The sequence below is a fragment of the Vulpes vulpes genome, chromosome 4 (assembly GCF_048418805.1).
Source record: "Vulpes vulpes isolate BD-2025 chromosome 4, VulVul3, whole genome shotgun sequence".
Taxonomy (NCBI): domain Eukaryota; kingdom Metazoa; phylum Chordata; class Mammalia; order Carnivora; family Canidae; genus Vulpes; species Vulpes vulpes.
Window position 1 is genome coordinate 67582352 of NC_132783.1, and position 13411 is coordinate 67595762.

General features: G+C 51.2%; 1 protein-coding gene across 2 annotated transcripts in view; it reads right to left on the minus strand.

The window, feature by feature from the left end:
* Nucleotides 1–13411, minus strand: part of TRIM67 (tripartite motif containing 67) — a 53384-nt gene that overhangs the window by 6798 nt on the left and 33175 nt on the right. The window contains exons 2-9 of one of the 2 annotated variants that reach the window (XM_026008683.2): nt 12910–13005; nt 11451–11573; nt 10195–10305; nt 8682–8835; nt 6798–6943; nt 4782–4920; nt 3122–3425; nt 310–472 (exon numbers count right to left, since the gene is read on the minus strand). In XM_026008683.2, coding sequence (XP_025864468.1) covers nt 310–472; nt 3122–3425; nt 4782–4920; nt 6798–6943; nt 8682–8835; nt 10195–10305; nt 11451–11573; nt 12910–13005 — 1236 coding nt within the window. Of the gene's footprint in view, nt 1–309; nt 473–3121; nt 3426–4781; nt 4921–6797; nt 6944–8675; nt 8836–10194; nt 10306–11450; nt 11574–12909; nt 13006–13411 lie in introns of both variants that reach the window. The other variant, XM_026008682.2, reaches the window with a different exon arrangement.

Below are 13411 nucleotides of genomic sequence, written 5' to 3' on the forward strand. Positions count from 1 at the left end.
ACTGCCTAACAGATGCCTCCATTGCACCCTTTCCAGAAAATGGAATCCCTACCTGCTTCCCCCCTCCCTCCAACTGTGTTTCCACAAGCTGCCACCTTAAAGCCTCTGCTTCTTGCAAGTGAGTAAGTAGGAAGTGTTCATGCCCGAGAGACTGTCTCCAGGGCAGGTGGGCTGGTGGTAGGTAGCTCTCTGCCTGGGCAGGCAACAGTGAGTTCCTTCGTAGCCTGCACTGTCCAAGTGTACCTCGGAGGCCCCAGAGCCACGAGGCGAGCAGTCAGCTGGGCTCCTGCGGGGAGGGGTACGCAGTACCTGCACGTTGCGGTTGAGGCTGAGGGCTGGCATGAAGACCCCATCCACGTGGCTGAAGGCTGTGGGCCCCTGCTGCTGCCCATTGATGAAGAAGGTCAGAGTGTGCTTGTTCAAGTCCAGGAGCACTCCAACAGTGGCCCCCTTGCACACACCGCCTTCCGTCCTGGCAAGAGAAGCCCCAGGATGCCCCATCACCACACCTGCTCGGGATGTAGGCGATGGCTTAGAAGAGTCACCTAAAGGATGCTGGGAATATCCTCACCTAAAACACACAGCCCCCATGGTAGTGTAGGGAGCTATTCCTCTGGGCTCTGAGACTTGTTTTTGAAGCACACTCTCCAGTTAAGGGCCACACAGGAAGGCCTCATCCTGTGTGTATGCTTCCTTAACATAGGGGACCAGCTTATTCTGTCCCTTTTATCCTCACCATCCCTGAGATCTGGACCCCAGGGAGTTAGGGTTTGGATAAGCCCGTCCCACTTGAAAACCTGGAGCATGGAGCGTGGGTAGGGAAGGCTCCTTTACCTGCCAGGGAAAGGAAATAATTTGGCGCCCTTTACAGCTTTAACCAGTGAGGATGTTGAGATCCGCAAAGAGGCTGACAGCCAGGCCTTAGGGAGATTCCAAAAGCTCCACCAGGCTTCAGCTCATCTTAGAAAGCTCCCAGGGATTCTTGCAAGGCCATGCATGGCAGGGTCAGGTGCTGAACCTGGATTCAAGTTCCCTGTCTGAGTCGCCATCCCATGGGTGCCAACGGTGTGGGAGCCTTGAGGCTAAACTGTGAAACTCTCCGTCAATGTCTAGATCTTACATTTGGTGGTGGTGGGAATGCACGTTCCACGGGGGAGAAGAATCAGTGAGCAGCCCTGTGCGGCGCCCTGGCCGACCCGCCTCCTCTCCGTGTTAGAAGAGGGTCCTTTAGACCCCCTTCCCTTAGCTGAGGGCCGAGCTCTCAGCCTCCCCTTCAGCTGCTCCAGTCCGATAAGAAAACCATTTTTACCCATTTCCCGGCTGGGGCAGGAGCCCATCAGCTGCAGGCTGATGGCAGGGCAGAGAGCAAGGTCTTGAGGAAGGTCGTGAGGAAATTCGGGGTGCTGATGGGAAAGGAGCTTCCCAAGCTGACAGGTTTCCCCGGGGTGGGGGTGCGGGGGGCGGTGTTCCGATCTCAGGGCAGGATCCTGCAGGTGGGAAATGGGAACTCCAACAGCCCCTGGTGCTATTCAGACACTGACGGCCGGGTGGCGGTAGAGACCGGCCCGAGGCGCGCACACGTGCTTCCCACCTGAGCGCTGCTGCGCTGGGCTCCCCTGCGCTGGGCTCCCCGGGGCGGCTCCCTGCCCAGGCTCCCACTGCTCCCCCACCCCCCACAGGAGCGGAGGCGGGGCCCCGAGCTAAGGCCTGACAGCCGCTAGGGAGCCACGAGACTTGGGACACTGGTTTAACCTAAGCCTTTTGGAGAATCTGTAAATGACCTTTGTACTTTGGGGAGGACTAAATGAAATCATCTCAACCAGGTGCTTCAGACAGCCTCAGGCAGGAGGTAAGCTCGGTAAATGCTGTTGTTACTCCCATCCGCAGGATATCTGGGCACCATTTGGTTTAAGCAAGTGGAGATGGAGCTGGTGGGTCTGGACCCAGCTCCTCTGTGGTTTGTGAAAAGGGGGACCGGGGCAGGTCCAGTGCCTGGGCATCCTGGGGCACCCAGTAAGCCTGCGGGGCCCAGGCAGAGGGTGCAGAGGGATAGAGGAGCTACCCCTCCTCCAGGCTCTGGAGACAGGAGTCACTGCCAGAGAAAAGGCAGGTGGGAGAGGTCCAATCGGCTTCCACCCCCCCCACCCAGGCTCGGGCAAGGACCCCTGGGACCATTTGCAGGAGCCACAGGTGGACCCAGAACACTGAGAGCCTCTGGGCTGCCTTAGCCTGGCTCCTTGAGGCTTGTTGCCTCTCCTGGCTGGGGAGATGGCCCTTAGCAGACCAGAAGGGAGATCACACTGTGAGGAGGCAGCTCCCGGTGGCCATGGTTCTTTATTTCTGGGTTCCTTGGCCAGTGCTGGCCTTAAAGATTTTCCATCCCTCACCCTTACCCTGGACACACAGACCCGGTGTGAGGGCAGAATCCCTGTGGGAGGAGAAAGCGAGCACTGAGCTATGAAGGGAGGGTGGGGGGCTCACTGCCTTCCTTCCCTGTTTGAGGAGAGAGACCAAGGCGCCCACGAGTCCCTGAAGGAGCCCAGGTATCAGTGACTTCTTCCCAGAGTAACCCCAGAGGGCCCATCTCCCTGTGTCTATCCTGGTAGCACTGTTCCCAGGGCCAGCCTCAGGGTGAAGGGGTGCTGGGGGTGGCCTTGACAGTGAGCACCCCTCCCAGGCCTGCCCCTTTTGGAGGGCAGGCTCCGCCTTGTTAAAGCCCACATGAGGCTGGGTGGTGAGAGGGTGCACTGCCAGGGCAATGGCACCTGCTCCCTCTGTAGAGACCCTGTCACAGCCGTGAGGGCACCAGCGGTACAGTGACTCAGGCCCGGCTGATAGTGTGTGAAGGAGAAAGGAGCAGGACTGGGAGGGGAATGACAGCCAAGAGGCCTGGAAGACCCTGGTGCTGGGGCTTGCCATGTAACCTGTGAAGCCCTGTGCTCTGGGGCTGCTCTAGTCTCCATGGCATGCTCTGCAAGCAAACACTCCATTTCTACCTGGACATTGGACACCCAAGTAGCTGAAATACCTCCCCCACATTCCTGACGCCTGGACTTGGGAATGGCAGCAGGGACGCTGTCCTCACAGGGCTCTCATTCCCAAACACCCCATGACGGCGCACCTGTTGGTGTGGGAGTTGCAGTGCATGAACCAGCTGCGGTTGTTGTCCACATACATGGCCCAGGCCTTGTCGTCCTTGCCCAGCATCATGTCCTTGACCACGCTGGCCCTGGCCACCCCAAAAGCGGGGTCCGGGTGGTTGTCATACCGATCCACATGCAGCTCCCAGTAGTGTACACCCTTGGAGAATGCCGCTGTGCCCAGCACCACCCGGTCGTCATAACTGCTGCAGGTGGCCGTCTGGTTGTCATTGGATAAAATGATGTCCCGGTGACCAGAGTTGGGGTCAAAGGTGAACCAGGCCACTGTAAAGGAAGGAAGCTGAGTCAGGGATAGAATTCGCTAGCCGTCTCTAACCTGGGCTTAGAGGAAGACTCACTTGCATCTATCAGAAAGTTGGCATCCAGCATCGAATGTTCTTTCCTGGCTGGTTCACACACAGGCACACACATGTTCCCATGTACATGCATGCACACACACTCTGTCCAATGTGTGTTCATCCAAGTTCTCAATCCCATGAAGCCAACCTTGCCAAGGAATGGAGACATTCGGGTCTCGGAGCCCCAAATCTAAATGCATTTTATGGAGTCTTGGTTTCTGACACCCTTCCAATAGCTCCATGCACTGGTGTGAGTTAAAGGAAGTAGACATCTGTGCCCCACTCTGGGTGGAGGATTTGACCCACAGAGACGTCAAGTGAGGTAACCAAAATCACCACACTCCATCCTCCTATTCTGCAGCCCACTGAGTGGCCCCTCCTTCTGTTCCCTAGTGTCCTCAGGTTGTGGAAAGTGGGGTGCTTACTCTAAAATGGTGACCACAGTACATGGGGCAACACCTGCTGCCCTGCAGAGCAGGGAGCCCCTGAGGGCAGAGAGCTGGTGGTTTCTAAAGTGACTCTGCGGGTTGCACCATTTTCAGACAACCATCCCCAGTTGTGCCCTTGACAAGAGCATCTGCTCCCACCCTCTCTCCCCTCCATCCTTGGGAGACTAACCAGGTGCGTCACATTTTCCTCAGGGTGCCCAAGGGATGTGCTGGGATACATACACGATGACAAACAGGATTGGCATCATCCCGGGACCCTGCAGCCCAGGCAGGGGCATGCCTGGGTTAGCAGGGCAGACTCTTTATAGAACATGCTCTTTATTGACATCATCCCTCCCTGCTAAAGGCTCAGACGACCAAAATCCCACGAATGCTGGTCTGCTTTTGTTACCAGAAACCTGAAAGGATGCAGCCAGGTGTGTCAACAGTCAGATGGGGGCTCTCACACTAGATAGTCAAGGGATAGTTTTCCATTGCAAGGAAGGTCACACCCAGGGACCAGTGGTCTTTTTCCAGGACCGTCCTACCCATTCTCAGCCCCTGGGTCTCCCAGAGCCTCTCAGACCCCCGTTTCCCTTCCCAGTCCAGCAAATGGGGTGAAAAAATGGTTTTTTGGTGGTTTGTGGGGAGGGAGGTGCAGGTAAGGGGCAGGGCAGGGAGGAGACATATATGCTTCACTGCTGTCACATTCCCCGCCCCCCTCCAATCCTCTGTCCTAGGCAGCTGGGTCCCCCTCCCTCCTGCCCCATTCTCCTTTAGAAGCTCATCCACAGTGCCTGAATCTGATCCTCCCCCGTTCCCCACCCCCACCCCCCAGCCCACCCTGTGCTTACCATCAGATGTCTGCAGGACCACGGTTTTACTGTAAGGCCCGACGCCAGAGGAGTTGAAAGCCTTGACCCTGGCGTTGTAGGTGCTGTTGAAATGGAGACCGTCGATGGTGCACAGGGTCTCTTTGCCAACATACACTTCCTAAAAGACAGCCAAGAACATTCAGGAGGCGCCTCAGTTAGTTGGAAAATTCTTCTTAGCAATGTGTTGACATTTAAAGTGCTAGCGCCCCAATAGAGTTCTTGGATCAGGGGAATTTGGATACATGGCAACAGGGCCACAGACCATGTCCAAGTGGGGCACAGAGTCTGACTACTGGCTGGTCAGCCCCTCTGCCTGTGAGGACTTGAGGTGTGACGGGGTCCTAGGGAGGCAGGGAGTGAAGGTGGGTCTGCAGCCAGCTAGCGTGCTGCCTGAGAATGTCCTGACTCTGCTGAGGCCAGCCAGTCAGACAGGACTCCCCAAGGGGGTAGAGGTCCAGAAACCCCCTTTCCTCCTACGCCACTGTTTCTACTTTGTCTGAAACATCTTTCCTATAGGGTTGTTTAGGGAGTTGGCTCTTCATTTGTTATTCTAAGTTATTAATGATAATTAGCTGTGTGCCAAGCATTGTATAAGGCATTTTAATCCTCACACACCCCTTGGATATTGTTACTATCTTTTGTATTTTTATATATGAGGAGACTCAGAGAAGGTAGGAACCTGCCCAAGATCAGAGTGAACCAATTTGGAAACCAGGGTTCAAATCCAGGTCTGCCTGCATTCAAACCCAGCACACTTCCCACTATAACATGAGGCTCCTCATAAATTCTAGCTCCTGTTAGTGGTCATGTCTCAAAGGGAAGAGGCCATGTGTATTTAAGTTCTGTGGCTGCTTCTTTGAACATTCTAAAAACAGTCTTCTCTTCCCATTTCCAAAACGGGGGCTCTTTTCCTGGTTTCTGGTCCAGGAGTTATTTCCAGTCTTAGCTCCTTTGTGTGGCCAGAATGACTGAGGTTCTAAACCCAGTGAATGATCTGCCATTCCTGGCTGACCCAACCTCAACTCCTCTCTTCCCTAAATTGCCCATATTCACAGGGGACCCAATAATTCTCAAGGGAATGCTGCAGGTTTTCCCCCAACTCTTCTGTTCTTATAGGCTATCTTTCAAACAAAAAAAAATGAAATGACATATGCATACATCCCTTTAAGAGAAACAAAAGGGATATTGATTTTCGGCAAGATTTGTTAGATGGTCCCATGGGGAAGAAATGTCACAGTTGTCACAGTGGCAGTGGTAGGCCAGTGTGCCTTAGTCTCCTCAGGAATGGAAAGGAGGAGCTCTAAGAAGACCTAGAGTTTGTGCTCCTCGGCATTCATTCCAACAATGCAACTTGACAGTGACCTGAGCTTCGCTGTGTGAAATCTCAAAATAGATTTACATTAGAGGGTCAGCTTAGGGTCTCAACCAGAGGGGGGAGAGAAGACCATTTCTGACTCACTAAGAGTTTTATTGTCCCCGTGATATTTCATCACTGGAAACATGAGTGTAGAAGTTCATCCCAACCCAACAACCACTTACCAAGTGTCTATCTTCACACACACAGAGCACCTTGCCAGGTAAAACAATCAGTGACGCGGGCAGGGCAGGGAGTGATAGAGCGTTGAGGGAGTGGAGACCTGCTTGAGCAGGGATATCTGGGAGGGGGTGAAGAATAGCTAGGACTGCACTGGTGGGGTGAACTGGGAGATAGATCCGTCCAGGTGATACATTCTCTGAGCTCTTCCTTGGCCTCAGACCTCTGTCTGCACAGGAAAGCTGTCCTAAATTTTCCCTGGGGCTGCCACCTTTGCCTGCCAGAGCTGCCCAGACCTAGCCCTCTGTAAGGAAGCCCCATCTCCCAAGGGTCCAGACCCACCGGCTCTCTGTTTTTGGGCCAATGCCCTTTGGGGGCAGCATCAGAACTGAGAACAGCCCCATGGGCTAGTCCAGAGGCCTTGATGTTAGGACCCCTCAAAACAAGCAGCAGGGCCTCACCCGGAACTGCCCCCCATCGCCGTCATCCAGCTCCAGGATGTAGCCGTCCACAGGGCTGTGGGTGAAGGGCGGCATTCTCCAGGCCAGTGTGACACTGTTGTTGTGGGTGCAGCACTTCTCCAGCTGCAGCAGGGGGACGGGTGGTACTGTAACAGGAACTACTGGTTCAGTGCATGAAACCCTTACAAGGCATGGGACACCTGTGGGGACTCTCCTCCCCCATGGCAGGGCCCCTGGTCCCCAGAAGGAACGGGGCCCCCCTGTGGTCACTCCCAACTTCTCGCTGGCGCACCTTAGCCCCAGGAGTAAGGGGTGGGAGAGGCATGGCAGATGCGTCCAGGGCCCTAAGTAAGGGTTGTCTTCTTCCCCACCTGCTCACTGAGAATCCCTAGATTTGAGTCTCAGACTCGAGAGAAGCCCATGAGGGATTTCAACAGAGCTGGGTTCCGCGTGCCTCCTGGTCACGCTCAGGCCTGTATGGACCCTCTCTGTGGGGCCAGAGTGCTGCTTACACCACGGCTTGGGAGGGTCCTGTTGGGGTGGGGGCATGCAGAATTCAAAGACACATTTAAACCTTTGGCTGGAGGCACTTTAAAGGCCCAGGGAACCAGATCTGAGAGGGAGATGCAATCTTAGAGCATCCAGCAGTCAACCCTTGGAATTAGGGATTTGAATCAAATGTACCGTAAGTTCTATCGTGAGGAGATCGGGAGAAACTTTTTATATTCTAGCTTTGTTCAAGCTCAAGAGATTTTGGAAACAAATCCAGTCCACACTAGGAGTTGTTAAAGGGAAATTTGTAACATCAGATTGGTAAACACTAGAGATTCCAATTTGGCTCCAATTATTAGGGCTGCCTCCCAAGTTTCATCTGGTGGTTTAGCTGGGTGCAGCCCTGTCTTGTTTACAGTCTTGGTTTCAGGGTTGGCTGAGCATAACCGAGTCCCCAGGCCTCAGTTTACAAGCATGTAGGGGTCCCCTCTCCATCCTAGGCTCTGCTGTTGGCTCTCCCACTTCCTCTGTGAATCCACTACCCAGTCCCACCCAGAGCAGCCTCCTCCTTTTGCACCCCCACTTTCCAGAGCTACCCCCTTCTTCTGCTGTACTTTCCCACACGCTGCCAGGCTCCTCCTGCCCCTCAGCACCACGTCTCATTCACACCTAGGTGCAGGCAGCATTTCCAAACCTCACCTGAGGTGCAAACCGAGTGTGGGAGTGTGTATGCAATTGTGTAAGACACTGGTTTTGTCTTCAGTGTAAAAATGGCCACATGATTTTCAGGAAAGGATTTCCTGCACTCAGATTCTGTAGATTTGGCACTCTGTCCTTTGGTATTTTGGTTTTAAAAAATCAAAGAGCTTTATTGCCTCTCCTGAATGTACCCTTGATGCCTCTGGAGAGGTAGCCTTTAGAATAGGACTTTGGTTCTGGCCATCACTTGCTAATGTTGTAACCTGGTGCAAGTCATGCAACTTTATCTGACCCTTAGCCTGTCTCTCATGGCTCTCCCCTGCCTTCTAGCATCCTCCACTTTGTTCATTCTGCTCTCACCTCTGACATTCTTGCTCTTCTTGGAACCCAGAAAATGGATTCCTGCTTCAGGGGCCTTTGCATTTGCCACCCCTGTGCCACCTAGAATATTCTTCCCCTATATTGCATCTCTCTCCTCCTCCTCACCTCAAAATATCCCCCTTTCCCAAAAAGCCTCCATTGGACATTATATGATATATTTGTGTACTGTCTATTTCCTTTTCTAAAATATCAGCTCAGTCTTGTGAGGGAGTTTGTTGACTTGTTCAAAGCTGTGTCCTACACCCTCTCAGAGTGAGTTCCTCTTTAGAAAGAAGCACAGACTGAACTGGGCCAACTACGGCTCACCCCTACATTTCATCTGGATGAAGTCCAGCTGATGGATGGCCTGCAGCAGTGGCTCACTGTCCAAGGTCAGGTCAAACTCCGCAGATACTTTCGGCTCCAGGGCACCTTTGACCCACTGTTCCTGAGACACCTGGACACGCTTGATCAGAGCATCTGAGATCTTAAAGGGGAGCACAGAGGTTAGAGTTTCAATATGCAAAGGAAAAATCATAGAGCAAGTGGTAGGGAAGGAGTAGGGGCTTGGTCTCTGTGGCTTGGGGGATGGGAAGGGGCTGTATTAGCCATGTGCTCTCAAGCCATGGCAGAAAATTTATGATCGCTGCCAGCATGACTGCACAAAGAAAAATGCACTGGATCATTTAAATCATATTTTAAAGGACCAATCACTTAAATGTAAAGAAGAGGGGCACCTGGGTGGCTCAGTTGGTTAAGCGTCTGCCTTTTCAGTTCAGGTCATGATCTCAGGGTCCTGGGATGGAGCCCCAAGTCCCGAGTCCGGCTGAGCAGGGAGCCTGCTTCTCCCTCTGCCCTGTGTTCTCCTTCACTATTTTTTCCCTCTCTATCAAATAAATAAATAAAATCTTAAAAAAATAAATGTAAAGAAGAGCTTGCTGTTTTAAGGATATCAGGCCAAACCATTTTGTGAAGCAAATTATTCTTTTTAAATATGCAAAAGCATTCTTCATTATATTGCTTTTGCTAGGTCTAGTACTTTGCAAAGTGGAAAGTAGGAAACCACATGCTAGTGGTTTGTCCTAGGGTCTGAAGAAAGCACTTCCTATATCCTCAGAGTTTTGAAGCTCACTCCCCATGGTGTATTCCCTCCAAGTTGGTCTGCTCCAAACTCTCCATCATGCACTCAGCTCTGCTCTCCTCTGCTGGAAAGTCCTGCTCATTCAGACACTGGCACATGTCCCTGTGTAGCCATGATCCCGTGGACTCTTCTTAAGGACTAGTCAAGGGGACTCATCATTTTCCCCACAGACGGAGGACTGAGCCACCATCTGAATCACTGTCATGTTCTTGAGAGATGCTCGTGGCTCTGATTCAGCCTGGCTGTTGGAGGGATGCCCCAGCAAGGTTGCCCGGGCTCTGCAGGCATGGCCATATGTCCAGGCCTACAGGGGTCTGCACATTGAGGTAATGGGCCGGGTGGATTCTGCTACTTACTTCCTCTGCTGCAGTCTTTCTAGCTTGTTTGGCAAAGACTGTCTTCTCCCATTTGTGGGAAAAATGTTGAGTTGGGGTCTCTTGAAGTCAAAGCATAAACGCATGACATTTTGGTCCTAGAAATCATGACATTTGACCTCCTCTCTTAACAAGGACACAGAACGGGGGTCACAGCAAGTGAGAATCAGACCCAAGATGAGAACCTAGGTCTTCTGGAATCTCTGAGCAAAAGAATATCTACTCAGTTCACTGAAAGGGACTGTCCTAAAACTTCAGCTAGTTTGGGGAGTGCCAGTGGAGTTGGAGATGGGAAGCCAAACCTGTCTATGTCCTCTGAGTGCAAGCCTACCTGTAGGAACCCGGAGGGGTCGTTCTCCTTGATCACCTCCAGGCAGTACTCCATCAGCCCTGTTGATTGGCGCAGCTTCAATGTACAATGATTGATCTGGTCCCAAACCATCTGTGATGAAAAGAACCCCTAGTAACCATCTATCAGAGGAAGAGCAGCCAGACTGTGGTGGGACTTGAAAAATTAGCATGGACAAAGCCCTGGAAGAGGCAACCATCTTGACCCTCTCCCCTGGCTGCTCTGCTCCTGAGCTGATGTGCCCTCTTTCCTGGGGAATAAATGGACCCACTTCCCAACAAGCTGGCCCAATGCTCAAGAGAACAAACTGTTCCTGAACTCTGGGTAGTAGAGAAAGTGCACAGTCTCCATGTGACCAGTGACCAGCTTCTTATCATATGTCTCATCTGTTGGTGGTCATGGATGACTCAATGGGTGCAGCTGCTTCACTTGAAAGCCACAGACCATCCCCAACACTCATTCCTTCTTTCCTTGAAAGTACTATTTCCTGGGGCACCTGGTTAAGCATCTGTCTTTGGCTCAGGGTGTGATCTCGGGGTCCTGGGATTGAGTCTTGCATCAGGCTCCCCATGGGGAGCCTTCTTCTTCCTCTACCTGTGTCTCTGCCTCTCTCTCTGTGTCTCTCGTGAATAAATAAATAAAATCTTTTTTTAAAAAAGTACTATTTCCTAATTCATTGGGAAGTGTCTATAAAATAGGTCGAACCTCCAAGACAATAACACAATCTTCTGTTGAGGCAGAGTATTCACAGCACCTGCCCGGATCAGGAGCCCAGTGTCATGTGAGGAAAACCCTCTTCTCCTGGTGGACACTGGTCATATTATTATTGCTGATTACTGAGTGTGTGAGATATTAGAGAGGGCCTGAAGGAGGGGACAGAGTTGGCAACCTGAGCAGAACAAGGCCTCCCCTCTGTCACTGGTCACTTCTGCTCTGCAAGGTGAGAGGCAGAGTCCCTTAGAAACCAAGACCTCAGAGAAGATGGCCTGAGAACAGCAGGAGTCAGGGTATCTGATTGCAGCTTTGCAAGGAGAATGTGGCTTTGGGGAAAGTCACATGAGTGTAAGCAGGTGCAGGGACAGCTTGCTCATCCCTTCTTCACTCCACTCATTCATTCATTCATCATTCATTCATTCTCTCACTCATCTAATGTTGACCTGGTACCTACTGTGTGCTCCACTGCACATGTGGTACGGAGGGTGTGATGGGGACTAGGGTGTCATGACCCAGGTACCTACCTTCAGCTTGTGTTCCCTCTCTTTAGTGACCTTGGTGAGCAGCTTGGCTTTCTGCCGAGTTAAAGCATCGACCAGTGCATCACACTGAGCAACTAGGCAGGCTTCATAGTCCAGTCCATTTTCCTGGGGGAAGCAGAGAACTTTAGGGAGAAGACAGGCTGAAACCTGGGCAGAGCTAAACACAAAGAAATATTTCAGAGAAGCTCTTCCTAGAATCATGTGTAACATTATTACATTGGAAACAATGTGAACATGAATCGGGGAGGAGTACCATGAATCTTGACACATCTGTACAATGGAATATCCCATAGTCACTCAAACCTTGTTTATTAAGAGTTTTTAATGTCATGGAAAATGCTCATGAAAGACTGATCAGGAAAAAAGGAGGGAGGAGGTTACAAGTCATGTACAGAATAATCTGTATACGTGCATGTATACGTGCATGCACACGTATGTCTAAATCATGGGAGAACATGTCAAAATGGTGAAGCAGTCACCTAAGGTGGGGAGATATTGGTGAACTTTTTCTTAGCTCTGTCTATTGTTCTCTACTTTCCAAAATTTCTACAATATATAGTTTTGCTTTTTATAATTGGAAGACAGTAAGACAATCCAAAATACAGTGCTCTTGCTGTAGGATCTTTCTTGGTCTTTTTTTTTTAATTTTTTTTAAAATTTTTTAATTTATTTATGATAGTCACAGAGAGAGAGAGAGGCAGAGACACAGACAGAGGGAGAAGCAGGCTCCATGCACCGGGAGCCTGACGTGGGATTCGATCCCGGGTCTCCAGGATCGCACCCTGGGCCAAAGGCAGGCGCTAAACCGCTGCGCCACCCAGGGATTTTTTTTTAATTTTATTTTTTTATTTTTTTTTATTTATTTATGATCTTTCTTGGTCTTAACAAAGAATCCTTCTGAAGTCAGCATGGATTCCAACCTTGTGTTGTGGTCTGTGCTCTCACCCCCAGCACCCTAGAATATGTCTGGAGATTGGGCCTTTTGAGAGGTGATTAAATTAAAATTCAGTCATGAGTGTGGGCCTAATCCAAGATTAAGAACGCAATGCCTGTGGTCCCTCATCTCCATGCAGACACTGGAATATTTCATGGATTCATCATCTCTATGAACCAGTCCTCCATGCATGCACATTCACATAGAGCATATGCATGTGCACTCTCCCCTACAGTCAGCTCCTGAGGCCAGAGACTGTGCCTTATTGATCTGTGTTGGGCTCAGCATGTGACACAGCATGGGTGCTCAGTAAACACATTGATTCAGTAAATGATGCATTGATATATCGATGCACTTAATCAATGCGTCTGAGGCTATGCAGTAGGACCATTAAACCTTCTATGTTCATCATCAATAAAATGCTAGCCAGAGGTCTTTCCCTTTCATTTTGCCACTTCTCATCTGTTTCCTACACAATTTCCCTCCTAGTGCTGGAGCTCTGCTCACCTGGATCTGCTGCAGGATGTTCTTCAGCTGGACCAGAAACTCCTTTGCTTCTTTCGCCTTATCGGAAACCCCATTTAAGGCCTGGGACAGTTGGGCCTAAAAAGATATCACGTATTGCAAAGGAAAATTAGTGCAGTTTGTACTGCACCAGAAAGGCTGGCATGTGTGAGAGGCTAGGGTGGATCCCACATACCTACCATCCTCATGCAGGCAGAGACCACTATTAACCCACAAGCCTTAACCAATTGCTTATTCGTCCAGCAATGGTGGATAAATGTTGACTGACCTACACTCTCCTGCCTGGACCCCAAAGCTGGATAGAGATAAGGAGTGTTCAGCTAATTGGTTGAGGCTGACAGGTCTGCTCCTGATGGTTGCAGAACCCAGGACCAGAAGGCAAATAGAGCCCTCTCCTCCCGTGACAGTTCTATCCCTCAAATGTTTAGGTATGGACATTTCAGGCCCCAGGTCACCCCACCCCACCCCACCCCTTTTTGGTTCT